The sequence below is a fragment of the Trachypithecus francoisi genome, unplaced genomic scaffold (assembly GCF_009764315.1).
Source record: "Trachypithecus francoisi isolate TF-2019V2 unplaced genomic scaffold, Tfra_2.0 Lachesis_group10, whole genome shotgun sequence".
Lineage (NCBI taxonomy): Eukaryota > Metazoa > Chordata > Mammalia > Primates > Cercopithecidae > Trachypithecus > Trachypithecus francoisi.
In genome coordinates this window covers 54,127,861-54,141,450 of record NW_022681455.1, presented here as the reverse complement: position 1 = coordinate 54,141,450, position 13,590 = coordinate 54,127,861, and the positions used below count along the sequence as shown (strand labels likewise).

General features: G+C 36.3%; 1 protein-coding gene across 12 annotated transcripts in view; it reads right to left on the bottom strand.

Annotated features, from left to right (window-relative positions):
• Positions 1-13,590, bottom strand: part of MLIP (muscular LMNA interacting protein) — a 262,957-nt gene that overhangs the window by 147,393 nt on the left and 101,974 nt on the right. For 11 of the 12 annotated variants that reach the window (XM_033217477.1, XM_033217478.1, XM_033217485.1 and 8 more), the window contains exon 2: positions 1,244-1,399. The exons of the other annotated variant lie outside the window; for it this stretch is intronic. In XM_033217477.1, the coding sequence (XP_033073368.1) occupies positions 1,244-1,399 (156 nt within the window). The remainder of the gene's footprint in view (positions 1-1,243; positions 1,400-13,590) is intronic. 12 annotated transcript variants of the gene reach the window in all.

Genomic DNA, 13,590 nt, shown 5'->3' with positions numbered 1-13,590 from the left:
TGCAATCAGCAGATAAATATTATCATCTTAGGAAGCTCTGGAGGCTTGCAACCAAGGTTGGTTTATGTAGCTACAGTTTCACACCACTCATAGGCCCTAATTACAAAGGATCTCATTAATAGTATGTAAATGAGTGCTGTAGGAAAGAAACTATCTAGAAGTGCCATATATAGTATTCATGGCCCTATTAGTCTTTGAAAGAAGATAGCAGCATTGAAAAAACCCCAGGATCATGGAAATATTACTACTTTCTAGATAAGATGTTTCCTTGCAGACAAGGTGAATCTGATTATTTTATCCCTTTTTAATTGTGTCAAGAATAACACAAAGTTGCCCCTATCTCATTTTATTTATAAGTAAGCAATGTTAAAATACATTTTACAGAGAAAAACATTTTTACTCAAAATTTTATTATTCTAACACAAGTTATTTTCAAGTTTTTAAAATTTGTTTAATTTCACTTCCAGTCCTGGTTTCATTTTAGATAGGTGCAGTCAAGATATGAACACAATATTATATCACCTAATATTGTAAGGTTAACATTTTCCATGGAATTATCTAATTACCATCAGCATAACTTTGTCAAAGTGATATATTATTACATTCTTAATTTTTCTGATTGTTAGATATTAGGCTTTTTAAATTTTTCTCTAATTATTTTCCTACATAACATTTTTCTTCTTTTGTAATATTTTCTTGGGATGCTTTTCAAGGAGTTAGATTATTGAAAGGTTATGAACAGTTTTATAACAGTAGATAAAGGATTTCCACCAAAATTGTATAAATTTACAAAACCAGCAGGAAAATGTAAGCATGCCACTATTTCCACAACTCTCCCAACATCAGGTATTACATTTTTTAATGTTTCTAATTTATTACCTGTAAATAATAACATCTCACTGTTTTGTCTTATATTTTCTTTTGAGATAAATTTAAATATTTTTACATTTTGTTTTTATTTTCTTAAGAAACATTTGAGAGAAGGTGCCAGTAGGCAGAATTTGTCATGTTAATAGCAAACAATAGAATGTCAAACTGAAAAAAATTGAAGATAATGCATTAGAGAGAACATGCAATTTGATAACATTTATGCTTCTGTTGCATTATTATATATTTTTTAGTCAAACTTAGAGTCACAGTCACCTTAATTTAAGCACAGGAAATATATACAAATTTCCAAGTCATCATTATTGAAAATTTAATATAATTGTTTGAAATAAAAAAAGAATAAAAATAATCCTACCCTATTTACAGTTTCTGGACTCTTATCACTTGATTCTTCTGGAATTTTAACAAGGAATTTAGAGGTGTCAGCCAACTGAGTATGGGTTGGTAGTCTTCTGACAGTGGGGACAAATGTGAAGATCAAAGGTTTGGCTTCAGAACCACCAGCAGAGACCTATGAGACATGTAGTTAATTAGACTTTCGACCTTGTTAAAGGTTTATCTTGACTTTATTCTCCATATTACATGATATTTATCTCATTTATTTTGATGAATTGCCTATTGTACTGTGATCATGTATGTGGCTGCCAAAGTAAACACCTATAAAAATAATCATAATGAATCAGAACATTTTTTATGATACTATTTACCGGAGAAAACAATACCACCCCGGGGAGATCCTGTTGTAGGGGATGGCATAAAACAGCAGGTTGGCAAGCTGATCAGCTGGAATCTCACAGAGCATCTCTGCCTCAGTGGGGTCAACACAAGCTCATTATCTGTTCTGTTTCAAAACTGGCTTTCATCCATTTAACCCTGGGTTAGCACATTCAACTTATTACCTCATAATCAATAAGCATGCAAGAAAATTCCCACATTTATCATTAACAAAAATGCCAAAATACAAATTTAAAGTAGAAAGTAGGCCTATCAGAATACCAATGCTACTCTTAAAGATATACCTTCTCCTTCATTTATTCTTAACTTACTCAAAAATAATTGTATGAAGCATTTGCTGTGTGACAGGTACTCAGGAGGCAGGAAAACAACGGTGAACAGGAAACAGTAGACTACTCACAAGCAGAAAAAAGACATGCACAGACTACTAAAGGAACAGTGATGCAGGGTGTCTACCCAACCCAGGAAGCTTCATAATAGGCAGCACCTAAAATTTAAGTCCAGGTGAAGAGGAGGCTAGGGAGATCCCAAGCTGAGAAAAGGAGATAAGTGGAAGCATCGAAAGCAGCAGCAGCGAAGAGTGTATCAAGCTTGGATTTTGTTCGGTTGAAATTGTTGATTGAAAAATGACATAGTCCTATTAGAATTGTAGATAGATGAAATCTAGTTTTAAAAGTCACAAGCGGTCGGGCGCGGGAGCTCACGCCTGTAATCCCAGCACTTTGGGAGGCCGAGGCGGGCAGATCACCTGAGATCAGGAGTTTGAAACCAGCCTGGCTAACATTGTGAAACCCTGTTTCTATTAAAAATACAAAAAAATTAGCCGGGCGTGGTGGCGGGCGCCTGTAGCCCCAGCTACTCAGGAGGCTGAGGCAGGAGAATGGCGTCAACCCAGTAGGCGGAGCTTGCAGTGAGCTGAGATTGCGCCACTGCACTCCAGCCTGGGCCACAGAGCGAGACTCTGTCTCAAAAAAAAAGTCACAAACCTAGACTCAAGAATAAAAAGCCAAAAGCATAAGTTGAGGACCAAATGGAAAGGGAGAAAGAGAAGACAGTACTGTAGATTTCTCTTTTAAGAAGTTTACATGAGAAGTAAAAAGAGAGGTTGAGAGTAATTAGAAAGCAAATTAGAGTCAACAGGGTGCTTTTGTTTGTCTTATAATAAACTTGAACATATCTATATACTATGGGATGGGTGAGAGTAGAGAAGGAAAGGGTAGCAAAACCCTGAAGAAAGAAGGTGAAATAAGTTACAGCAACAAGAGGAATGTGGTCTCCTTTGAGACTGGAGAAAATAGACTAACATGTGGAAGAGCTCACAAACGTGGTAAAGTGGTGGAAATGGAAAGAGTGGGAAGGTGATGAGAACCACTTTTGTTGTAGAGAAAATTGTATGTATTTCTCATGTACAACATGATGTTTTGAAATATATATACTTTTGGAATAGTTAAATCTAGTTCATTAATACAGTTCCTCACGTAATTAACATTTTTGTGGTGAGAACACTTAACATCTATTATCTTTGCATTTTTCAAGAATACAATATATTGTCATTAACTATAGTCACCATGCTGTACAACAGATCTTGTGAACTTATTTCTTCTATCTAACTGTAATTATATATATTTTGACCAACATCCCCTCAAGCCCCCTCCCTCTTACCGACCACAGCCTCTGGCAACCACTATTTTACTCGTTACTTCTATTAAATCAACTTTTTAAAATTCTACACATGAGTGAGATCATGCAGTATTTGTCTTTCTACAACTACAACTGGCTTATTCTACTTAACATAACATCCTCCATGTTCATCTGTGTTGTTGAAAATGACAGAATTCCATTCTTTTTATAGCTGAATAGTATTCAATTGTGTATATGTACTACATTTTCTCTATCCATTCATCCATTGAGAGAAACCTAGTTTAATTCCATATCTTAGTTACTGTGGATACTGCTGCAGATATCTCTTCCATATACTTATTTTATTTCCTTTGGCTATGTGCCCAGTAATGGGATTGCTAGATCATATGGTAGTTGTATTTTTAATATTTTGAGGAACCTCCATAAGATTTTCACAATGAATGTACCAATGAACACTCTCACCAACTGTGTGTAAGTGTTCCCTTTTCTTACATTCTCACCAACACTTGCGCTTTGTTTTTCTGGTAACAGTCATTCTAATAAGAGGGAGGTAATATCTCATTATTTTGATTGGCATTTCCCTGATGATTAGTAACAATGAGCATCTTTTTCGTTACGAGCATCATTTTCATTCATACCTATTGGCATACACCTGGTGGCCATTTGCATGTCTTCTTTTGAGATATGTCTATTCAGATGTATTGCCCATTTTTTAATTGGATTGTTTTCTTGCTATTGAGTTGTTTGAGGTTTTGTTTGTATTTTTTGGTTACTAACCCTTTATTAGATGTATAATTTACAAATATTTTCTCCCATTCTGTAGGTTATCTCCTCACTCTGTTGATTGTTTCACTTGCTGTGCAGAAGCTTTTTAATTTGCTAAAATCCTATTTGTCTACTTTTACCTATACTTTTGAAGTCATATCCAAAAAATTATTGACCAGACCAATGTCATAGAACTTTCCCGCTATGTTTTCTTCTAGCAGTTTCATAGTTTCTGGTCTTACATTTAAGTCTTTAAAAGGTTTTGCATATGGTTAATGACAGAGGTCCAGTTTCATTCTTATGCATGTGGATATCCGTTTTCCCAATACCACTTATTGAAGAGACTGACTTTTCCCCATTGTGTGTTCTTGGCACCTTTATCAAACATCAGCTGGCTGTAAGTGTGTGGATTTATTTCTGGACTCTCAGCTGGAATGCTCAGTTCCATTGGTCCATGTGTTGGTTTTTATGCCAGCATCATGCTATTTTGGTTACTATAGCTTTGTAGTAGTATACTGTGAATTCAGGCAGTGTGATCCCTTCAGTTTTGTTCTTTTTACTCAAATTGCTTTGGTTATTCAGGCTCTTGTGTAGTTTCATAAGAATTTTATGATGTTTTAATTCTGTGAAGAATGTCATTGGTATTTTGATAGGAGTTGCATTGAATCTGTAGATCACTTTGGGTGTTAGAGGCATTTTAACAACATTTATTCTTCCAATTCATGAACACAGTATATCTTTCCATTTACTTCTGTCTTTCTCAATTTCTTTCATCAATGATTTACAGTTTTCAGTGCAGAGATCTTTCCCTCTTTAGTTAACTGTATTGCTATGGATTTTATTTGTTGTAGCTATTGTAAATGGGATTGTATTCTTCATTTCTTTTTCAGATAGATGACTGCTAGATACACTCCTGATTTATGCATGTTAATTTTGTATCCTGAAACTTTATTGAATTCACTTATTAGAGCTAACAGTTTTTGGTGGAGTCTAAAATGTTTTATATATAAGATTCTGTCATCTGCAAACAAGGTCAATTTAACTGCTTCCTTTCCAAATTGGATGCCAAACTTTTATCTCTTTCTCTTTTGCCTAATTGCTCTGGCTATGACTTCCAGTCCTAGGCAGAATAGAAATAGTGAGAGTGGCATCCTTGTCTTTTTCCAAATCTTACAGTAAAACCTTTCAGCTTTTCCCCATTCAATATGTTAGTTATGGATTTGTCATATAGGTCCTTTATCATGGTGAGGTGCATTCTGTCTATACTTAATGCGTTGAGAGTTTTTATTATGAAGGAATATGAAATTTTGCCAAGTGCTTTTTCTGCATCTATTGAAATAATCATACATTTTATGTTTTTAATTCAGGTAATGTGATGTATCAGATTTATGGATTTGCGTATTTTGTTGAACCATCCTTGCCTCCCTGAGATAAAACCCACTTGATCATGGTAAATAATCTTTTTAATGTGCTCTCGAATTCAGTTTACTAGCACTTTGTTGAAATTTTTGCATACATGTTCATCAGGGATATTGGCCTGTAATTTTCTTTTCTTGTTGCATTATTGTCTGGTTTTGGCATCAGGGTAATGCTAGTCTCATACAATGAGGTTGGAAGTATTCCCTCCTCCTTAATGTTTTTGGAATAGTTAGAGGAGAATTGGTCTTAGTTATTCTTTAAATATTTGGTAGGATTCAGCAGTGAAGCCATCAGGTCTGGGCCTTTCTTCAATGGGAGATATTTTATTGCTGATTCAACATTCTTACTCATGATTATTCTGTTCAGATTTTCTATTCTTCACAATTCATTCTCGGTAGGTATGTGTCCAAGAGTTTATCCATTTCTGGCAGCTTATCCAATTTGTTGGTATGTAATTATTTACAGTAGTGTTTTATGATCCTTTGTATTTCTGTGGTATAAATTATAATGACTCCCTTTTATTCTCTGATTATATTTGTCTAGCTAAAGATTTGTCAAATTTACCTTTCAAAAAAACCTATTCTTTATTTTATTGAGCAATCACTTTTGAATAGTTAATTTTCATGTTAAAATCAGTCCCTTCTAATCAGAGTAACACTGCCTTGCCACCTCCATTCCTATGTCAGAAGAAATATAACATGTCCTGGCAAGTCCCTCACTCCTTATCCCTTCAAGCCCTGCCACCTTTCTATGCCTTGAACCGCTCAGACCTTATGCCCTTATGAGCATGTCTTTTAACTCAGTTCGTGTCAGTGCCCATGAGAAACCCTGGGCTCTGTGTCATCCCTCAATTCCTGTATACTATGCACATTCCTAGTTTTGTTCCCATCTTGCACCCTGCTCCAACTCTCGAAATCTTTTCACTGTATACCTTCTGGAATTCAGTGAGCAATTTTTAAAAATCTTACATATCTGTATCTTATTTTCAAAATACTCCCTTCACTTTCTAGTTACAACTAAAACATGGTTCTCTCTGAATGACTCTATTTCAATGATAAATGTTTTCTCTCACACTCCTGCACCACTGGGCCTGGAAGTAAAAGAGGTGTCCTCCTTGCTTATCTTCACTGCTTTCAGACTATTCTTCTCTCTTGCATAAAAACTTCCAGCTTTGAATCTCATGTCATCAGTCTATACCCTTCACAATCTCTTTTAGTTGCAGTTATCTTCCCACACCCATATTAAATGCTTCTTTCCTTAAAGATTCAGTTTCTGGCTCAATGCGACTCTTCTTAACCCAATGCTTTGTATAATACCCAGTATTATAACCCAATGGATAATTATTATAATATTGTAATTCCTTTGAAAGAACACATTCCTCAACACATCACAGCCTTGAGCACATCACATCCCCCCATATGTCTCCACTTCCTGGGCCGGACACAAACACATCACAGCCTTGAGCACATCACATCCCCCCATATGCCTCCACTTCCTGGGCCCGACACAAACACATTAAGAAAAACAACACCTGGAGAAGCTCCAATAAGGTTACAACTGTTTGTAAAAGTGCAGGAACCGATAAGAAGGCTGCTAAAAGCATAACTTAATATTAACATGGAAACCAATTGTAATGCTGTAGCCTAGAGAAATGCCTTGTTCCTCTGTAACCTGACAAGTCCTGTTTACCTCGAGCTATAAAAAGCAAGCGCATGCATTGTTTGGGGCCCTCTTGTATGTTGTAGAATGGAGGGACCAAGTTCGAACTTGCATTAAAGATCCTTGCCGCTTGGCTTTGACTCTGGACTCTGGTGGTCTTCTTAGGGGAATAAACGGTCTGGGCATAACACATTGACCTCTACTCTTCCTTGCGTCTCATATCCCTAGCCTAGCCGAAGAGCTGCAAACCTTCCATAATTTGTTTCTTCATTCTCTGACCATCACTTTCTATTTCTCCATACCATCCCCTTAGTCCAACTCTAACGTTTTCTAGCTCTACCATGATTTAAATCTACTGATTCTTCCCACATTATTTTCCCACATTTGTCTTCTTAACCAGCTTCAAAAACCAAGCTGACCACAGTTACTCTTTTGGATACCCCTCAAATCCCTTGTCCTCCTTTATATCATCATCCTGTTTGAGTGCATTACAGCCCTCACTAAATCTAACCCCCTACCTACTCTATTTCTGCAACAGGAAGGTAAACATGCCTGAGGGAAACCACACAACCACACTGACTGATCTCACTTCACATATACGACTCTGAGCCTCAAGAAGGCTTTTCAATGCTGCCCAACAATCATACTATACTTTCATAGCCCATTCACTCTCCCACTGGCCTAGAAAACTCTTTCACACTTTTCCCCCTTTCTTCAAACCTCTAACATCTCTCCAGCATTCTCGCTTGGAGCTGATGACTTTGTTTCCTATTTCATTAAGATAATGGAAGCAATCAGAAGAGTATTTTCAGGACCCCCAACACCACATGTATTCACTCATCTGCATCTCTGCCCTTTTTATGGCGTTCAGTCCTACCACTACGCTCCTAGTAAAACCAACCCTCACTTTAACACTTTGTCTTCTACTTATTTTCATTTATTGAATGAGGTCTTATTAAATGCCTACTATATGCTAGGCACTATTCCAGGGGTTGGTACCATAATAGTGAACAAAGATCCCTACCCTCTTGGAGTTTATATTCTAGTGGAGGGAAACAGACAGTAGACAAATAAATACACAACATATGTAGTACAATCTTCATAAGTGCTATGAAGACTTGCTATAAGTCTATTGCAATAGCCCATAGGAGAAAAACTGGTGAATTGAATGCAGTGTGCCTCAGTAATAGTGGTAAGAAGTGTTAAGATTCTGGCTACATTTTAAAGAGAAAACTTAAAATTTGTTGAAAAATTGGAGGTGGAATATGAGAGATACACAAAAATCAAGATGGGTGGAAAACTTTTGAACTGAATAACTATAAGAAATGAGATATTATTCACTGAAATGGGGGAGACAATAGTTGAAGCTGGTTTGAGAATACAGGTCAAATTTTGTGTGCCCAATATACATCCAAGTGGAAATGTGAGTATGTGAGTCAAGTTTAGAAGAAATTCTGTGCTGGGGATAAAATTGCTAGGGTTGTTAACCCATAGCTGATATTTAAAACCAGGAGACTACATGAGATCAATAAAGGTGTAAACACAAACAGAAAAATAAAAGGCTTAAGGCTGAACCCTACAGATGCCAACATTGAGTGATCCACCAGCTGAGGAAGAACTAGCCAAGGTGGCCTGGGAGTTTTAAGGAAGATTTTAAAAGGCTGAAACATCACTGACAGTAGTGGGAAAGAGGGCTGACCAGAAACAAAATTACTGACAGTCTATACTGAGGACTCAGCCCAAATATAAAACCAGGAACAGTGAGGCAATTTGCTTGACTGTCTGATAGTCTCTCAAGGAATGCTGAACTGCCTACTATAGGAACAGAGGAAGCGCATTATAGCATTGCTAGTTTATGTTTGGAGCTGGTTTTGGCAGGATGTGGCAAGTATAAGGAAATTAAGGGTACTGGTGAGAGCAGAGCAAATGATTGACCATGGAGTTCAGTTTGTATGGGTAAGGAGGAAGAACCCTCAAGCTGAAGGAACTAGAGGTCTCTGTGCTCAGGAAACAAAGTTAATACAATGATGACTGTTTGAGAGAATGGATGGGGTCATAATATGATATGAGAGTTTACTAACTTAATAATTAGAAGTATGATAATTCCAGATGATTCTAAATTCCAGGCTTTGGCATTAAGACTGAGTATATGAAAGGAAGGGCACTGAGCTTGTGAAGATCAAGGAACTGTGAGACAAGAATGTTGACAAGGTTTTAAAAACTTTAAATGTTCAATATTCTTTTCACCTTTAAAGATATGTGTCATTATTTCCTCATTGTAGCCATGTCAAAATTCCTGGGTGGCACCTTATCATCAAAAAGTAATAAATCACGACTTTATTTGTAGGAGGAAACACTAGATTCCTCGTGAGATTTGAGGAGCCCACTTGTCTGATCAGCAGTATATAAAACAACAGACTTTCTAGATGTATTATCTTCTAGGGCCGTTTCATCACATGAGTAATCTCATCAATATCATGATAGAAAGGAGAGTGGTTTTGGCAAGGAAATTGCTGAAGTAGTTCAAATAATCCATCCCATAATTTCATTTGAGCAGGAAATAAAGATAATCCTTTAGGAGTAAAGAGATGAAATTGCAGCCTTGTCCCCAGGTTCTATAACTAGGCCTTCCCTTATCTTGCCATGTCATGACTATAGGTCTATCTTAGGTTCCATCCAAATAAAATTTAAATAATAATATATGAAAGGTTTTATTATAAGCACCCTGTGGTTACAAAAATGCATATAATCATTATAAGCAGTAAGTAGATTTACCTTCTAAAGCATATATAATGACGAAAATTTACTTCTTCAAACACTTTGCACAATTTGTATAATTCAATGCTACTTAAGTATCTAAGATACAAATACAGCTCCACAACTGGTATGTCACACACTATGGACTTTTTAAAAGTTGACAACTATAACTTTCAGTGAATAAAGTAGAAGCGAAGTATGAATGAAAACTGATGCTTCAATGAATAAGGTATGCTTTTACAAAAATACTGTGTAAAACCTTTCTAAACATAACCACATGCTGACAATAAAGGCAACCAAAAAGAAGAAAACCTATTTCTTTCTAATTTATTGTTATATTTTCCTAAAAAAAAAATCCATATCCTATATAAAATTTCCTCATCAGTACAGGGAAACAATTTTTTGTTGTTGTTGTTGAACCAATACGTGATGTTATTCGAGAAAACACAGAAACAGGAAATCTAATCAGACTAAAGACTTATTCATCTTCCTGGGTTACCGTTGGAGAATAACAAGATGAGAGATAAATTCCTGTCCACACACATATCTTCAGAAGAATAATCACAAAAAGGGCAATCATTTGGTATTCACTTTTAAGCTAACAGTACAATGTTAGCTCTTTTCACCGCCTTTACCTAGCATCCTTAACTTACCAAGGATCTAATACTCATTTGCAAGGAATTTCAGTTGGAAAAGAATTTGAAATTACACTAACTATGCAACGCAACATTCAGATAAAGAGCCACATGTTAGCCGGTAGACTATTTAATCCCTTGTTTAGGAGAGAACAAAATAATATTTGCTGTTTACTGCATACTGTGGCTAAGTTCCAATGTAGCCTAAGAATGAATTGCTATGGTGATGAAAAATCATTTTCCACACAAAGCAGCAACAGATGTATGTTAACAGCATTGCACTTGTTAATTGCCAATTAACACTTTCAGTTGTCAATGTTATTTAAATATCTTTGTTTCTATCCTTGGGAAACTATTTTAATCATAGAAATATGAGATAAAAGGATTAAAATCTGTTTCTAAATATGCTTTGAAACGCTCAAAATCTCTAAGAACGTCATCTTCTCACCGGATAGCCTAATAATTTGAGAAACTGTTTTCCCCCATGCCACACAGGCTAACAGCTCCTTTGCTCAGTTTTGCGCTGTAATGCCTTCCTTTCTTCTATTTTCCTAAAACTTATCTTCCTTCAGATGTTGACACCCACACTCACAGATGGCCTCTAGCCTCCTGTTAAGGCATTACAGGGTATCTTAGCATTATCACCATGCCAAGGGCAATCCTGAGCATTTTCTTTGCCCATTGAGCAGTTTTTTCTTTATCAGCTCGCCCTTTTCTCTAAGTGAAGATAGCATTTCATTTCAATATACAGACAAATTTATCTACACCGGGCAGCTCTCCCTCACATCCGTGCAGCAAATACCACCAGCACCGTACACTGCTTTTAAAAGTTACTGAAAGCATTAAGCAAAGACTTCCTTTTACCTGGGGTGTGGTCTGAATGCTCCCTGATAAGATGCAGGAGTTCATTTGGAAGTAATTGTTCCCGCAGTCACTCAGAAGCCCCTGTTCTGAAAGCATTGATTCATCACATAAGGGAGCGAGCAAACCAGTGACTGAGGTGGGAAGGGAGCCTCGTACTAAAACAACACATACACACTCACGCAGAAAGAAGAAATTCTAAAAAGAGGTAAAGCAGAATCATTCCTAAATTGAGGAATTGTGTCAGCTCCAAAGAGTAGATTTCTGTTTTGACCATTTTTAGATTTGGAACATCACGAGAGGTCATACTAACTGCTGAAATGGAATCCACAGAAATGAAAAAAAGAAAAAAAGCCACTGATATGTGTTTGCCCTTTTTTCCTTTCATGCATGTATTCCAATTATATATTCTGTGAAAGGAAGAGAAAAGCCAGATTGTGTAGCAATGAGAAGCTGATTGAAGGGCCCTAGCATCTGCCAATCTCAATAATCAGTTGGTCACACTCATAGAGAACGTTTAGAGGTATAAATACACGCAAACACTGTGTTCAAATAAAGAACTAGAAAACACACAGTTATTTCAAAATATCGGTAACTTTATCCTTAGTATATAAATTGTAAGCAACAATACCGGAGCATCTGTAGTGACTGAAGTTATGCTATTAACAAAATCACCTCTAAAATAAAGCTTGGAATCAAATCCTTGTCAAAACAAAATTTCATTCCAAGCTTCCTGGAAGACAGTGAGAATCCTGACTGCAGACAAACCTTAAAACTTCATATGTGAAATTGATAGGAGTTTTCAGCTTTCAGTATTTCTATTTTCTAAGTATTGATTTTTCTCCAAATCTGTGATATCTACATTTGTACTTTGGCAGTGAAAAATGTTGTATCCAAAGGACTAGATATAGATTAAAGGCTATGGGAAGGAATTATTATTTTAGAAACCTAGATTATGCCTCTTCACATCTTCAATGTTATCAAAAGCCTAAGATTATAGAAACATAATGAGTAAAATAATTGCTGCAAGTGATTCTATTAGCACAGTGGGAGAAACTATTCCAAACAACATAGACCTAGAATATGGTCTAAATTTCTGAATATAAGTGCTGTGTTGTAAAAAAAACTACGTGCCTTCTTCTATTTTACACATATTTATGGATACTCAAAAGAGAATGTAATCCCCTCCTGCTCTCAAAAAGCTTATGGTTTGAGAATATAAAACAAGTAAACAAATAACAGAGATACAAAGTGAAAAAAGAAAACAAGAAAAAGCCCTATACTGCAGTTCTTCTTAAACTACTGCACACAGAAATCCCGTGGGGAGTTTGTTAAAATGCACTTTCTAAGTGTGGCGATCTGAGATGTGGCCTCAGATTCTGCAATTCCAAGAAGCTCCCAGGAGATGCCCTGGGAGCCACACCCCAGATCTGCAGCTGGTGTGTTACACTTTGAGTAGTAAAGACAGAGGAATTTCAGAGAGCGATATTACAGCCACCTGGAGTGCAGTAATTCAAGATGGTGGCAATTCAAGATGGTGGCACTTAGAAGGATGGGGAAAGGGAGCCTATGAAGGTGGGATGGAATAGCACTTATTTCAGGCAGAGAGAGAGGGCTGGATTGAAGGCACCTATCAGGACAGCAAGAGCAGAAAGTCATAAAGCACAGGACCCTGGAGTCAGATCATCCACTGGCTGTGGGCCCTCAGACAAGTTACTGAACTTCTTAAAACTCAGTCCTCTCACCTGTGAAATATGGATGAGAATAGCTCTCATTTCATAGAGTTCTTGTGAGGATTACAATTAAATTCAGCATGTAAGATTTCCACAGATTCTTCGCTCTGTGCCAGGCAGATTCTTAATGCATGTTACTCCTATGGGTATTGTTTTCTAGTGTGATAAATAACATAAATGAGAATAAAGGCAAGTAAGACAAAAAAGGTAGGTTAAATCTAGGTCATCAAAGATCTTGAGTTAAGATGTTTTACCTTTATTCAGTGAAGAACAGAAATGGAAATATCCACATATATACATATATGAATATATATGTATGTAAATATATATGTATTTATTGATACTACCCTTTGGTGTTTTGATTTATATATATAAAGATATATATATAGGAAGACATAAAATTATATATATATATATAAAAACCAAAACACCAAAGGGTAGTATCAATAAATCTTAGAGACCACTCTTATCCCAAAGTTCTAGAGTGGTTCCCCAAG